Here is a 17,056-nt window from a genome sequence, read left to right on the forward strand (position 1 = left end):
TGATAATAGATAGAAGAAAACAACAAGATACAATGGATCCTCAATTGGAGAGGAGGATCCGGCTCTCCTAATTCCCTAGCCGCCGGCTAGAGCCCAAAGCACCCTAAGAACACTATAATTTCAGCAAAACAAAACATCCCATAACCCTAGGAAAAACACCTTACTTAAAGCGTACAAAAATATCCCAAATAGCCCTTTGCATTTGCATTCTTTTTCTTCCAAATAGCCCTTTGCATTTGCATTCTTTCCCCTTCTAGCAGCCCCCCTCCCTAATTAGGTTTTAATGCCCTGGGCCCCATTGCAATGGGTGGGATTTCCCTCCCTTTCCACTTGCTAGATACGGGAGCTCCGCTTCCCGTATGATAGAGCCGGTCCGGGAGGAACCGGTCTAACATAACCTTAGATCCCCCCTTACAGAAACCCCTTCCTTAGTCCTCTTGGTTTTTCCTTCCATGGTACTTTATTTCAAGTGAACTGGTAGCATTTGCTTAATTCATTTTAATCTAATTCATCACATAAAGATGATTGTGTGACTGTGACCTACTTCTCCAAATTACCAACTAATCAGAGTATCCTAACTCTTATGATGTTTTGCAGCCAACTCCAAAGGATAAAAAGGCTAGCCTAGTTATTCATGGCCAAGTAGATAAGGTAATTAAACACTTTTACTTTATCTGATTCCAGCATACATTTATCTTGATTTGTTCCGTGTGGAGAATTGTTTATAAAAATTCAATCAAATTATGCTTTATTACTTTTTTTACAAACTTTTTTTATCGATTGATTCTTTAGCAAGCACATTTAGTAATCTGCTTATGCTTAACAGGCATAAATATCTCACTCAATCAATTGGTTTAGTAGTAATGTTCTTCTTTATGGAGTTTTTTCCACCTGAATTGCTTTAAATTGTTTACTGATATGATTATATAGTTGAAAATTCTAACGATATGCTTATTGGAACAATGTTTGGTCTACCAAGATATATCTTGCTTATACCTATCTTAGAATATATATCATTTAGATAGCAAGTTAAATGATAGCAAGTTGAAAATGTTTGTACATGATGACCTTTCAAGATGCATATGCTTATATGGATAAGTATTTTACTTAATTGATTAGTGTAGCAGTAATGTCAGTCTTTCTGAAGTTTTACTTTAACTTGATTGACTGATTTAATCTTGCTTTCTTGAAAAATCTAACCTGTATTTTATTCTGAGATTTGAACCTTTGACCTCCACTTTGGAGGTCAAAGGAAGAACCACTCAACCAGCCAAAGGCAGAACCAACTGGTTGAGTGGTATTATATATCATCTTAGATGATGAGTTGAAAAATCAAACGGATGCTTTGGAACAATTTCTGCATACCAAGATACATCATTTAAACATTCTTAGAATATACGTCTCTTAAGATGTCAAGTCAAAAACCTAAATTTTTATACTGACCAAGCTTGAACATATTGTTTACATTCCAATTACCCTTCTTTCATGACGGTCAACGCTAATGTTTGTTGATATAATTACAGCTGATGGGTTGCTTTTGTGTGTCATTGCTTATATAGTGCATAGGAATCATCACTTTATTGGACTAAAATTGCTGGAAGGTCGAATTTCTTGAAAACTGCATCTTGTGTATGATAGGGAAAAATCAGGTTTTAGGATTTTCTGAAAGAAATATATGAGCAGTTTGATATATATCTCTTGTTGTTGTTATTTCGCGTTTACTTGCCAGAATTCTGTCTAATTTCCCATCCTTTTGCATTACTAACTCCCAAAATTTAACTGTCAGGTTATTGCGGGTGTCATGCACTTTCTGAATGTTCAGATTCCTCCATATGTTCGTATTGATTTTGTCCATATTAACCTTAAACATGCTCCAAGAAGTAAGTTTGAGCCCTTCGATTGAACACCCCTTTTGGGGTATTGGTAGTGCAGTAAAAAGATGTGTATTTTTTTTGCATGATAGCCATATCAAACTTATTTCTATTCATTATTTTTATGTAATTTTTAAAATTTTATAAACATATTAAAATCATCATCACCCATATTATCCTTACCATAGCTACATCGGGACTGCTCAGTGCTATATGAAATTGGAGAACACTTACCAAATTATCGAAGTAGTAACACATACTTTAGCATTGGATTCCCTTTATAAAAAGCTATTATTATTCCTCTCGTGATTCAAGATGACGATGATTGTTTTCAATTGGGATTTTTTGATAGGTTTTCAATTTCTACATTTGCTTATTAAGCTTACACTTTCATGTACTTATTATTCCTTTAGTTGCCAACTTCTCTTTTCATGTTTCACAGTTGAGATGATTAATTTGTAAATTTTATTTAATCTTTCATTCCTTGAAACTATTAAGATCCTTAAAAGTTTTCTTAGGTTGTAACTTAGCTAATTCAACAACAACAACATCAAGCATTTATCCCACTATTTGGGGTCGGCTACATGAATCTTTTTTATTCATCATATTCTGTTAAACGTTAAATTATCATTTAAATCTAATTAAAAAAAGGTCATTTCTAATTTTTTCTAACCAAGTCTTTTTAGGTGTACCTCTCTTAACATACAAAATCTAATACATCTACTCTTCTTACCGGATCATTAGAAGGTCGACATTTTATGTGACCAAACCATCTAAGTCAGCTCTTTCTAATCTTATCTGCCACTATAGCTACTCCAACCTTTTCACGTATATGCTCATTTTGCATTCTATCTCTAAGAGTAAATACACTCATCTACTTGAGCATCCTCATTTCTGCGACACTTAACTTAATTGTACACTTCTCTTTTAATGGCCAACATTCTGTGCCATAAAGCATTGCAGGTCTCACCACCATCTTATAGAATTTTCCCTTAAGTTTGAGGGACACTTTTCTATCACACAATAGGCTCGATGCATTCCTCCACTTCAACCATCCAACTTGAATTCTACTAATAATATCCTCATCTATTTCACCATCACTCTAAATAATAAACCCGAGATATCTAAAATGTATACTCTTATTAGTGACTTGATCGCCTAAAGTCACAATCCCCCCATTAGATCTATTATTATTAAAATTATATTCCATGTATTCGGTTTTAGATATACTTAAACGAAAATTTTTAGACTCTAAAGTTGACCTCCATAATTCAAGTTTACCTTCAACTCCCTCTCCAGTTTTATCAACATCAACAAAAAACATACACTAGGGTATATCCTCATGCAAATGTCTAGTAAGAGCATCCATGACTAAAGCAAAAAGATATGGGCTTAAAGCTGATATTTGATGTAAACCAACTGAAATAGGAAAATACTTGATCCAACTTCCTTGTGTTTGAACACAAGTAACAACTCCTACATGTATGGAGGTGCGTGCATGTGTTTATTTTGCAATCTAAAACTTGCCCATGTCATATTTATGTAGTTGGCAATTCGTTTATCTATGCCTATGTAGCATACTTGTTATTGTTGGCTACTTGCATGATGACATGATCTTTCTCCATCATTTATCAAAAGCATGAATAATGAAGCATAGATTTGCCAAGGGGTTTCCATGTCATGCTAGGTGCTGGAAATTTGGCGCTAGGACTATCTCATTAATTTTTTCAAAGGAATTTCTTTTGCTCCTTAGACACCCCTTCAATATAGTTTATTAAATCCCATATGAATTTGATCAATGTTTATTTTAATCTTTCTTCTTTTTATAGAAAAAATGTGCTTTTTAATATTGAATATGATCATTCGTTTTGGAGGTGTTGATTCAAACTTGACACTTTATCATTGATTGGGAAATCTAAGTGTCTTGCAAAAATTCACTGTATTTATCGCATTGCCCGTATTTTTTTTGCAATTTTCTGCTATATTTTGTCAATTTATAATATATACATGTTAATTACCCGCTTAGCTTGAGTGGAAAATTGTATTTTTTTTTTTTTCATTGCCCATCTGATTTTGACCATTGAACCTTCAAAGTGAAATTCAAGATTATTGATTATGATCTGTATTAGTAAAAAAACTACTGGAGGACTGAATCCATACACTTCTATAACTGAATCCATTCACTTTTATAAGGATTAGATTCTCATCAAGTTTGTGAAAAAAAAAATTAGTTGTGTATAACTGGTGATCATCATCATCCTCATAATCGGCCTTACCCTTGACTTTCTGAACCAATCTCAATCAATTCCTATTAGCAAATTCACGATTGTTGATTATGCTCTATATTAGTAAAAAGCTACTTAAGGATTAAATTCATTCACTTTTATGATAATTGGGTTATCATGAAGCTTGTGAAAAAAATTAATTGTGTTTTATTGGTGTTCATCCTCCTCATAATCAGCCTTATCCATCTACTTGTCAGTTGACTTTAATGAATCCTCTTACATTAGTTCCTTTTTAGTTTTACATGAGGTGATCATTCTATTTTGTATTTTTTTTCACAACTTTTAGTTATGTTGTCTTTTGCTTACCCATTTTTTTTCGTGTTTTCATATTAATTTTTTTGGCCTATCTTATTTTGAACAACTTTTAATCATGTAACATTTGGTCAACTCCTCTTAAACCTAATCCTCTTACACTAATTTTATTTACTTATTTTATGTTCCACTTTTTTATTCTTTTTTGCACACATCTAAATCAACTAAGTCTATTTTCAGTTATCTTATCTCTAATAGATATATCACTCAACCATTTATCTAATATAATTATTTTTTAATTTATTCATCATAATTTTGTCACAATCATATTACTATTTTCATTTCTATCATGTTCAATAACTTATTTTTTTTCGTAAAATTTGAATTTGTAAAACATTATTGTCCTAAGATATATTGTTGAAAAGTTTTGTTGGTACAATTGTCTATATCCAACTTGCTTCCCCATTTTTGTTGAGCTTTATCTAGATGAATTTCAATACTTAATTTCCAATTGTTTAGCGTAAAGTTTGTGTTTGTTATACCCTTTTTCAAACTGCTGTTATTCTTCTTTCGAGCATTACGTCTTGTTCAAAATTATTGAAATGTAGCTATTTCGATATCTCAAGGCACTATCTTGTCAAATAATGCAGAGAAAACATACGTGAAATGGATCCTCAAGGTAGCAAGTCTCCATGGATCAAGGGCTCCACTACCATTTGTTAAATCAGTAGAGGTAGTCAATTGTTGTTGTTTCTTTCCTTTACCATAATTAGAAGAGGCTGTCGTTTTTATCCTTATAATATCTAAAGTAAATTATAATTGAATTTTTGTTGCCTTCTATACTATTTGGTAAGTTTCTGAATAATTTCCTTCACTTTGAAATTCATTGCATTTATTGTGAAAATTATAGAGGAATTAAGTTGTCTAAAGAATATATAAAGTGTGTGAGTAGATTTAAAACCGAATATATAAAGTGTAATTTTAGTAGTAACAGATCTAGTGGGAGGTGTGTGACTTTGAGCAATCAAGTCATTAATAAGAGTACTCGTTTTATATATCTTGGGTCTATTGTTTAGAGTGGCGGTGAAATAGATGGGGATATTATGAGTTGAATTCAAGTTGGATGGATGAAGTGGAGGAATACATTGGGTTTGTTGTGTGATAGGAAAGTACCACTCAAACTTATGAGAAAATTCTATAAGATTGTGGTTAGACCTGCAATGTTTTATGGCGCAAAATGTTGGCCATTAAAAGAGAAGCATAATATTAAATTAAGTATTACAGGGATGAGGATGCTCAGGTGGATGAGTGGCTTTACTCTTAGAGACATGATACAAAATGAGCATATATGTAAAAAGGTTGGAGTAGCTCTAGTGGCAGATAAGATTAGAGAGAGTTGCCTTAGATGGTTTGGTCACATAAAACAGTGGCTTTTGTTGACTGTAACGGTAAAACCAACCGACTGAAGCCCCAAACGATACGACGATTCGCCCACCGACTTCTACCACCGCCATTCACAAAATAAAAAAATCCTTCTCATTCAAACGGTTAGATACGCACCCTCAGGCTCTTAGAACCGAAGAGAACAAAAAAAAGAGAGGATTCGGGACTTACCTCCAGCAGGCGATATCTCTCTCGATCTCTATATCGGCTTCAGTCGAAGACCCTCCTGCCTCCGTCGAGCAAGCCGAGCCGCCTCGTCTGCGTCCAATCCTTCATCTCGCATGCAAGGTCCAACCTCCTCCCGCCGATCCTAGCCTTCTGTCAGCACAAGCCTGGCTTCCAAACCTCTTCATCCCGCCGGCGACTCAACCCCCCGACTCCAGGCCGCCGAACAAGGAGAGTAGATGTATTAGATTTAACCTATGTTAAGAAAGATAGAAATAGACCTAAAAATGCTTTGTTAGAAAATATTAGAAATGACCTTTCTTTTAATAAAAAGAAAAGAAATGATCTTTCTTTATTAGATCTAAATGAGAATTTGACTCTTAATCGGATACAATAGAGAAAAATGATCATGTAGTCGACCCCACGTAGTGGGATAAAGGCTTGATGTTGTTGTTGTATTGTTTTTCCTTGTCAATTTTTCTTGTCTTCCCTTGGTGCGTAATTGGGTTCATGTTCTTCATATTTTCTGTTGGAGAAAGAATATGGTGTAACAATAAATGGATTTTTATCAGTCCATCTCAGTATATTCGAATTGTAGCCTCTCTATGCTCTCTACGCTCAGATCCTTTCAACTTAGCATTTTCTGCATTACAAAAGCCTCTTAACATCAACACTTAACTTTAGGTCTGTTTATGAGTTCTGAAAATCTGGAATCCTTTTATCATTATTTTTAACAAAAATCTTGCATGTCTTCATATTTGGCTTTTCTTTTTGCAGAACTCAGTGTGTAACTAAGTACTTATATTTTCTCTGTCTCTCAGCTCTCCCTTCGCCTTTTGAGGATAGCTACCACACTTAGGAATAAGAATACTTCTTGAAAGCTTTAATCAGATGTTTGAAATTAGTATTGATACTATTTTTTATTGCTCTTCTGCCACATCGCCTTCATTCGTACGACTCTAGTTGTATGCATCAGTTTCTTAACTGCACATTACTCCTGGTTCACTTGTGCCAAATTTATTATCTTATTTAAATTAGCTAAGCTATGAAACCTTTTCCTGAACTGTTGTCATAGGGCAATTTAATTCCAGTAAGTCTGTAACTGTATTTCTCATCTAAATTATGGTTTTTATGAATCGTTGCATAAAATATTAGGCCATGGATGTGATAAAGGTTTGATGATGGATTTCTGATGTGATAGGTTTCTTTTCCTGAAAGACCTGACATGAAAACTGCATTCCTGGCTAAGCAACCTTTTGTTTTGAAAAGGTATTGTCACTTCTATTTGGCGCTCAAAAGTATCTAAACTGTGATGGTTTTTCATGAATCTCCTCATTCCATTTTTTTCTGGTTCAAAATTCTTTAGAGAAACCGCAAGGAAAAGACCTTTTACCATGGCTCTAAAGTTCAATTTTATTGATGGTTGTCGCTGTTCATTCACTACAGTTTTCTGGGGGGTTAATTTTCAGGTGAATAAATGCAGGTATTTTATTTCTTTTGCCTGCATGTTGACTCTGTCAATCATGGAAGAACCTTGTGTTGTGTAGCCAAGAACTTCTGTTTATGGTAGAAGTTGTTTTGGACTGTCGGAACAAGAAGTTGGCATGTCCATTGAAAGAGTTAATAAACTAGGGTTGATTAATTTCTGGATCTTAAAATCTCAACCCTAAATATTTTTCCTTTGCATGCTTTATTAGCAACCATATAAAGCTTCAGTATAATTGCCCGGTAGGCTTACAAATATGCAACATTGTTGATACAAATCTCAATCTTTGATGGTCATCGAAAATGCACGAATGCTTTTAGGTGAAAAAAAATATATCTTTTATTATTTTGAATATTTTCTTTTAGTTGGAGTTTTACTTTTCATGGTTTTCTTAAATAAGACATGCATATGATGCTCCCTATTTTCAGAATGACTTGTATTTTCTGAATTTTCCCTTGGATTCATTGCATCTGGCAAGAATCATTTGTCCAAATAACAAAGAAACTTGATTTTAATGATCTTTTCTGCAATTAATGGTGTTTGGAATTCTATGGTTATCGTTTGTTGTTTCATTGGAATCTTGCAGCTGTTTGATTTGGTGGCCTTTTTTAAGAATATTTACTATTGATTTAGTTAGATGAAAATATGTAATGGCTTGTAATGCTCCTCACCTAAAGTATCACCCTATAACGTTTCCAATATCAATGCAATTGAAATGATTCTAGATTGTTTGCTTTGAGTATCCCTAAAGAAAATTATATATACCCTCCATTAAATTATTACTTTTGCATGTTCATTTGAGACCAAAACATCTTAAAATTTCCTGAAAATTGGCATCTTAATTGTCATATTATTTGACTAATTAGATTGACGACATGATTGAAATATATGTTGAAATCAAATTGTATGGTAATGTTTCTCTATATGCCTTCTAATTTCATCTTCATAACTCAGGTTAAATTGAAGAGCTTCATCCAAGATAAGAATGAGGTTCTCAAGAAACTAAGAGATGATGCAGATCAAGAATCTCAGTGTGGGCAGCAGGAAATCGTGGAGAAGCTGATCCTTCCGAGGTCTGAATCCGCCATACATGCCATCACAACGAATATCATGCGGTATAATCTTTCTGAGACTGCCAGTGTAGAAGAAGCAAGCTCCATTGGTGATGACTCGAAGATCGAAAGGTTCGGAGAGGGTGAGAATGGAGATGAGATGTCCTCAAAGCGAGCCAAGTGGTTCTGATCTATCATGCTTTTTTACAGGTTTTGGTATTTGGTTGTTTTTTTTTATTATTATTATTGTATATGGTTTGCATTTAGATTCTTACAACTTGCTGATTTTTCTAATAACTGGAAGCCAATTCTGGGAAGAAATTTGGCATATTGGACATTGGATGGGTGAATTTTCCGAGCTTACACCCCAATCCATTGCCGTTCTGGTAAGATACACGAGTTATGACACCCTTTACCTTTACAAGTTGCAATTTGATATTAAATATTTAAATGTGTTATCTATAGTTGAACTCAGAGTTTGTTATATATATATATCATGTTAATTTTAATCAATAACTATGTAGAAACATGACAAAATATGGTTGAAATATAATCTATAAAGCTGGATTTGTTATTCTGTGCGGATGTCAAATACTGTTCAGATATCAACCAGAATGTGTCACGTCACCTCCTGCTCGGTACCCAGTTCAATACTACTGATGTGACGTGTTGCGGCGTATTATGATTAATCTTTGGACTATGAACTGCATTCGACGTTCGCACAGAATAATTTTTCATAAAGTTGAGGGTCAAAAGTTTTTTCCTGCTGCGAGGCTGAGGAACAAATAAGATATTTCAGCACATTGCTACTTATTTGTTTCTTTTTCCAGCGCAATACAGAAATGATAAAGCGACGATGATGAAGATTTTAGTCATAAGTTGTGTTGAGAACAGTATGATGAGTTATATTTTTTTCTTTATTATAATAACTTTTTTTTTTTTTCTCTTCCTAAGTGGATGGAATTCTCATATTTCTTGTAGGTAAAATTTTGAGTTTGCAAATCTTAGTGCTATCTTGTTTAGAAATCTTTCTTTGAATTTATTAGGTTCATAAATTAGGAGTTCTATTATTCCATAATGTTTTATGGCTCATATCGAACTCAAATTGAGCCAAACAACTTGATTCATCAGATAAGCATTTTTTTTTTCCTTGGTCTGATCTTTGAGTTATGTTTAAATTGGATCAGATGATATGAGAGCAATTTAAATTTTAAATAATATATATATTTATAATTAAAAAACATAAGAAAAATAAATAATTTTGAATCAGCTTGATATGGATTTCAAAAGCTACAAGGCTTTGTTGGGGGCAGATTTTTTATTATTTGTTAAAGCAAGTTTCTAGCACATAAATTTTTAGTTCATTTGTGCATTAAAAAATTATTTCAGAAAGATAGTTGTTCCAAAAGAAATCTAAGATTTCATTTGGGACATCTTTTTTATTGCTTTTTAAAATAATTTTTAATATAAAAATTTTTTGAACAAAAAATTTATGTACAAGAACATTATTTTAAAAAAAGCAATAAGAAAATTGTCTCAACAAAGGCAAAGACTTCCTTTGAGAACTTTATGTCATTATTTTTTTTACTAGTTAAAAAATTAACTAAAATGTTGATTTATAAATTAGTGAGAATTGAGAAAGTTGTTTCAAATAAAGCCTAAAGCCTTATATTATGGTGCATGGCTATTCAACAAAGGTCAATTAATTGTAATTAAATTTATAATATTACTATTTTATTGTAATTTGGCAGGTTCAAATTTATTTTTATTTTCACAAGCAAGCTAATTAATTAATTAAATATAATATTTATAGGCTATTAAGCATAAAACACAAGCATGGCCCCAATAGATGTTACAAACTTCTATTACTAATCATATGCTTAAATAAGACTATAATCAACTTCAGGGTGTAGATATAATTATTATTTATCTTTTTCTCGGCAACTACTGACTCATAATATCTCTATTAGGGCTTAAATTTATTTATTTTGTCCATCTTTAGCTCTTCTCATGTGGTTCTCTCTATATTATGGGCTATATCTTCATTGGAGTTCGTATTGCTCTGCTCCCCTCTCATCAATACCTATCTCTTGAAGGATCCCTTCTCACCATTCTGCTCCCCTCTCATCCCCCCTCCACCACCACCATGGCATATTCCTTGTAATAAGATTTCTATAGTGGGTCTATATAAGAGCTTTATTGTCCTATTTTTAGACTCCTCTTTTGGAGAAAATATTCTGTGTGCGGACACCGGACATAGAGAATCGTTGGGATTTATTGCGTGTTTACAAAATGGCAACAAATATTCAATTATGAATGCGTTTTTACTACCTTTTGTTCTGCCTTTACAAATACTCAGTTAAAGCGTAATAAATATTAAATATTTGTTGCAATTTTACTGTCCTTTTGTAGAAGCAGAACAAAATGATAGTAAAAGCACAGTAAGTTAGGATGGTTTTCTCGGTCCGACATTCGCACAGAATAATTAGTCTCTCTTCAGGGTTCTCTTTTCTAGGCTCATGCACAACAACTTCGAAAAGCTAGCTACTCCAGCTTTGACAAACAAACCAAATCTTCTTCCACATGGTCAAAGGCTCTTTTTTTTTAAATGGGGTTTTGATAACACTAAAGAAATTATAGTCAATTAAATGTAACATTGATCTCCTCTCCTTAAATGAAGATTCTTTCTATTTAGGTTTCCTAGCAAAAATGACTAACTCAGCTTGAGCATTGAGGACCTTAATTTTTGGGTTGATTTTCAACATTTTGTGAATTTGTTGTCTCTAATTCAATTGAATTTTTTTTTTTGTTGATACATAGAGAAGACTGAAAACATAATATAAAATGTAAATAACATGCATGCTATTTATATTTAGTGGGTTTCATATAAGGCTAAAATTTTATATTGAAGATCATTGAAAAATTATATTGATTTTAGGCTCATATTAAACTCAAATTGAGCCGAAAAAACTTAAAAATCATGAGATATATATATATATTTTATTCAGTATAGTTAGGTTTGAATCTGATCAACATGTCTGAAGATCATATATATATATATATGAAATATTAAAAAAGAATTGATTTCTAATCAACAACTTCAAATCAAGTTTATTCAAGCTAAGTTGGCTCTGAATTATATTGATTCAATCCATAAGTAATTTCAAGTCAATTTGTACATAGGAGTTGATTTTAAATCAGAATTAAATGTACCAAACATTCTCAACCCATAACTTAGATCAGGAACAATATTTAGGTTTAAGTATATCATTACAGAAATGTTGCCCTCATTATCATAATAATTCAAAGCATTTTACCCCTAAAATAAAAAAGTACAAAAAACTTCTAGATTGTTAATTTCTAATGTTAAAGCTTCTATATTGTCATTGGATTTCTAATATAAATGTGATTTGAAATGTTCATATTTATTTATTTTTACTTTCCTTAACAAGCCCATTCATTTCATAAATATTATATTGATAGACTATTAAGTGTACAACACAAGTGGGGGACACACATCTTATAAAATTCTACACTAATAATATACTTTGCCAAGCCCATAATCTACTTGAGGGTCTTTTTCCTCAACCAACGCTGACTCCTCTTCCATGGCTTAGATTTTTCTTGGGTTTTTCCTTCACTCAAGGCTATATACCTCTGCTCTCCTCTTCTTCTTCCTTAATCAATCCCTAATTATTGAAGGATCCCTTCTCCCACTTATTGCCATGATGTACACCCTCCACTACATCCATGGATGGTAATTTTAATAAGATCTTTGCAGCGGATCTATACAAAGCTTTCTTATCCATATATTTAGACTGCTCTTTAGGCTCTTCTTGGCTCATGCACTAGGAATCAGAAAAGCTAGCTCCTTCAATTTCAACAAACAAATCTAGATTCTGATAGGCAGAGACCAGCCCAGCCCAGCCGGCTCATGCAATATAGTAGGCCCCCCTTGGGGTGGGGTCCACTACCTAAGAGAAATAGTGTGAGGGCTTTTTAATCCTTTTGCATTGTTCTTATGTTTGCTTTAAGTAGAAGTTTGTATTACGGTTAGGGCATCTTTTTTATGGCTGATTTTTGCATGCCTTTTGTGTTATTGGGCTCTAGCGACGTCTAAAGAGTTTTGGAGAGATTGATCATTCTCTCGAATAGAGGATCGCTTGTATCTTGTTGTTTTTTTTCTCCACTAATATGTGATTCTTGTTGTTATTTGTATTTTGTGTGAAAATGTGTGGGGGTAATGTTGCTGAATTCGCATCCTTTGTAGGATTCTCTTGAGTTCTACAAGTGTTTCCTATCAAATTGGTATCAGCTTGGGAGAGGCTATGGAGTTAACCCAGCTGATTGAGGATCAAAAGTACTATGAGAGGGGGGCCAGAGGCAGCAATTCAAGTGGCTCAAACAAGATGACTACCACTCTCTTAGCACGCAAGGGGCTGACACTGAGCAACCTTCGTGAGACCCCAAGGGAGAAGTCGGTAGGAGGAGGAAGTGGGGGGAAACTTCAAAAGGTTGACGGAGAGGGAGATGCAGGAGAAGAGGGCGAAGAGATTACGCTTCCAATGTGATGAGAAGTATACTCCAGGGCACAAGTGTATGGACCAGACTCTTCATATTCTCACTGTCTGTGATGATGAGGAAATTGACGGAGGTGGGAGTGAGATAGGGGTAGAGGATGAGGACAAGCTGCATCTAGGCGTGGCAGAGGTCTCCCTGAACTCAGTGGTAGGATTCACTTCGAATCATACCATAAAAGTGAAGGGGGAAATAGCAGACAGGGAGGTGGCAGCATTGATTGACACTGGGGCTACCCACAATTTCATCTCCAACTAGATCATGAACCAATTAGGGGTGACATTGGTGGAGATAAGGTGTATGGAGTAATGATGGGTATGGGGATGGTGGAGACCGGCCGAGGAATCTGTAGGGCAGTAGTGCTGACTATACAAGGGGTTCAGGTGAGGGAGGATTTTCTCCCATTGGAGTTAAGGTGCACTGATATTATCTTGAGAATGAAGTGGTTGCAGACCTTAGAGAACATCAAGGTCAACAGGGGAGCATTGATGATGGAGCTGGTGGTGGAGTGGAGGAAAGTGGAGGAGTATGGTGATCAGGAGAGATGTAGGGCTCTCCAAAGCCATTATGTCACTTAAAATAATGGTGAGGAGCATATAGGAAGTGGGGGAAGATCTCCTGGCGGAGCTACAGACGCTAGATGGGATAAGATTAAAGGAGGTTAGAGACATTCCTTCTTCAGTACAACCCTTGATTAAGAATTTCAATGAGGTTTTTCAGCCACCTCAGGGATCGCCACCGCCGAGGGAGCAGGAATACACTATCACCCTAAGGGAAGGGGTGTCACCCATCAGTGTCAGGCATACTGCTATCCTTAATTTCAGAAGGATGAAATTGAGAAATTGATCAAAGAAACGCTAGAGGCAGGGATTATCAGGCTTAATGTGAGTTATTTTTCTAGTATAGAGCTATTAGTTAAGAAAAAGGATGAGAGTTAGAGTTGCTACGTGAACTATTGGGTAGTGAATAAGAAAATTGTGCCAGACAAGTTTCATATCCCAGTGATAGATGAGCTACTAGATGAGCTGAGTGGGACAATTATCTTCACCAAGATAAATCTGATGTCAGGGTACCATCATATCATAATGAAAAAGGAGGATATGTCGAAGACTATTTTTAGAATGCATGAGGAACAATATGAGTTCCTCGTGATGCATTTTGGCATCCCTAATGCCCCAACCATTTTCCAGTTCCTCATGAACAGGGTGTTTCGACCCTACCTCAGGAGATTTGTGCTAGTTTTTTTTTATGATAGTCTGGTGTACACCAAATCAGAGAAGGGACATTGGGAGCACTTAAGGATAGTTCTAGAGGTGCTAGAGGAGCAACAACTGAGGGATAATTTGAAGAAATATTGCTTTGCACAGGCCATTGTGGAGTACTTGTGACATGTAGTATCTCAAGGGGGGGTGGTTGCTGATCGGGCTAAGATTGAGACTATGTTGAGATGACCACTTCCCTAGAATCTCAGAGAGTTGAGGGGATTCCAAGGCTGACATGCAACTATGGGAGGTTCATGAGGGGCTATAGCACCATAACATGGCCAATGACAAAACAGTTGAAGAATGATAGCTTCTTATGGAGGGAAACGACCACAACAACTTTTGAAAGGCTGAAGAAGGTTATGACTATCGTACCAGTTTTGGTTTTACCATATTTCACTCAGGTTTTTGTAGTAGAAACGGATGCCTCAGGGTATTAATTGGGAGCAGTACTTATGCAGAGCCACCAACCCATCGCTTACTTCAATCAAGTGTTGACAGCTCGAACTAGGCCGATGTCGCTCTATGAGAGGGAGTTGATGGCGTTTGTGCTAGCCATCCAAAAGTGACGACCTTATTTATTGGGTCGACACTTCATCGTCAAGACGGATCAACGAAGTGTGAAGTACATGTTGGAGTGGAGGATGATGACAGAGGAGCACCAGAGATGGCTGTCAAAGTTATTGTGATATGACTTTGAAATCCAGTATAGGCCTAGGATAGAGAACAAGGCAACGGATGCCTTATCTAGATGTATGTGGGAGCTATAGGAGATGGTTGTGTTGATACCACTTATGCTAGATTAGGGGGCCATTAAGGAGGAAAGTATATGTGATGAGGAGCTAGGGAGGATTAGTGCAGATTTATTGAAGGATGGTAGTAGTCACCCTGGTTATTCTCTAGAGGGGGAGAGGCTTCTATACCAGGGGAGATTTTTTATACCTAAGACATTAGTCCATATTCCACAACTGCTTCGGGAGTTCCATGGGAGCGTTGTTGGGAGTCATTCAGGGGTGCAAAAGACATATAGGAGACTCGCTTCAGAGTTGTATTGGAAAGGGATGCACAGGGATGTAGAGGAAATGGTAGCCAATTGTGAGGTCTGTCAGAGGAATAAATACATAGTCATGGCCCCATGAAGATTATTGTATCCCTTAGCTCTACCTGCCAGGGTGTGGGAGGAGATCTCCATGGAAATTATAGACAGGCTACCTCGATCGGAAGGGTTCACAGTGATTCTAGTGGTAGTGGATAGACTAAGCAACTATGTTCATTTCATTCTCCTATGACACCCCTACACGACAGAGACAGGGCATCAGCTTTCATCAAGGAGGTAGTAAGATTGCATGGGATATCGAAGTCTATAATATTCGACAGGGATAAAGTATTCATCAGCCACTTTTGAAGGGAGTTATTCAGACAGCAGGAGCCAGTATTGAAGAGTGCCACTTACCACCCGTAGACAGGTGGGCAGACGGAGGTGGTAAACATGAGCTTAGAGACATACCTACGATGCTTTGCTTCGGAGACACCTCGGCTTTGGGCCAAGTGGCTCATGGGCAGAATACTGGTACAACACTTTGTATCATTCCGCTTCACAAATGACCACATTCAAAGTGTTGTACGGACGAGATCCACCTCACCTAGTGTATTTTTTGCAGAGTAGCACTCTAATTTTTTCAGTAAAATAAAACTTGGAGGAGAAGGACGGTGTGTTGGAAGAGTTATAAAGGCATCTGATGAGAGCTCAATAGATTACGAAGACAAGGGCTGAAGGACATCTAATTTGAAGCAAGGTATAAGGTGTTCTTGAAACTTCGACCTTACAAACAAAGGACGGTAGCTAATAGGAGAAACGAGAAGCTAGCTCCAATATATTTTGACCCTTACAGATATTAGAGAAAATTGGAGCGGTGGCATATTGTTTGAAGTTGCCCCAAACCACCACCAGCCATCCAATGTTCATGTATCACAGTTGAGGAGAGCTATGGGAAATCACAAAGCGACTTCAGAGTTGCAAGCAATATTGAGTGAAGAATTGGAAGTGGTATTTGAACCCCTTGAGCTACAAGGGGTGCGCCAGGGCGAAAGAGGGATCAAGAAGGTGTTGATCAAGTGGAGGGACCTTCCCAATTATGACATTATATGGGAGCCGTAAGAGAGGGTGAAACATCAATTCCCATCCTTCCATCTTGAGGACAATATTGTTCTTTGGGAGCGGGGCATTGATAGGCATAAACCAGTTCATCCAATCCAACCCTTGGGTCGGCTCAGGCAATACAACAGGCGCAGCCTGCTAGTCTGCAATACAACAGGTTTCAAATCCCGCCCCCCTTGGGTGGATTCCACTACCTAAAGGAGTTAGTGTGAGGGTTGCTTAGTCCTTTTGCATTGTTCTTATGTTTGCTTTAAGTAGAAGTTTGTATTAGGATTAGGACATCTTTTTAGTGGCTGATTTCTACGTGCTTTTGATGTTTTTGGGGGTGTCTAGAGAGTTTTGGAGAGATTGATCCTCCTCTCGAATAGAGGATCACATGTATCTTGTTGTTTTCTTCTCCACTACTACGTGATTTTCGCTGTTATTTGTCTTTTGTGTGAAATTGTGTGGGGGAAAGTCGCTGAATTCACATTTATGGTAGGATTCTCTTGAGTTCTACAAGTG

General features: G+C 35.9%; 1 protein-coding gene across 3 annotated transcripts in view; it reads left to right on the plus strand.

Annotated features, from left to right (window-relative positions):
• LOC110114495 (NAD-dependent protein deacetylase SRT1) overlaps positions 1-9,028 on the plus strand; it is a 30,745-nt gene extending 21,717 nt beyond the window's left edge. For 2 of the 3 annotated variants that reach the window (XM_020847395.2, XM_020847396.2), the window contains 6 exons: positions 598-651; positions 1,787-1,880; positions 5,059-5,141; positions 7,218-7,285; positions 7,383-7,485; positions 8,457-9,028. In XM_020847395.2, coding sequence (XP_020703054.1) covers positions 598-651; positions 1,787-1,880; positions 5,059-5,141; positions 7,218-7,285; positions 7,383-7,485; positions 8,457-8,744 — 690 coding nt within the window. In that variant the 3' untranslated portion in view covers positions 8,745-9,028. Of the gene's footprint in view, positions 1-597; positions 652-1,786; positions 1,881-5,058; positions 5,142-7,217; positions 7,286-7,382; positions 7,500-8,456 lie in introns of all 3 variants that reach the window. The other variant, XM_020847397.2, reaches the window with a different exon arrangement.
• The last annotated feature ends 8,028 nt before the right edge of the window (positions 9,029-17,056 follow it).

The sequence above is a fragment of the Dendrobium catenatum genome, unplaced genomic scaffold (assembly GCF_001605985.2).
Source record: "Dendrobium catenatum unplaced genomic scaffold, ASM160598v2 fragScaff_scaffold_1608, whole genome shotgun sequence".
In the NCBI taxonomy this organism is placed as follows: Eukaryota; Viridiplantae; Streptophyta; class Magnoliopsida; order Asparagales; family Orchidaceae; genus Dendrobium; species Dendrobium catenatum.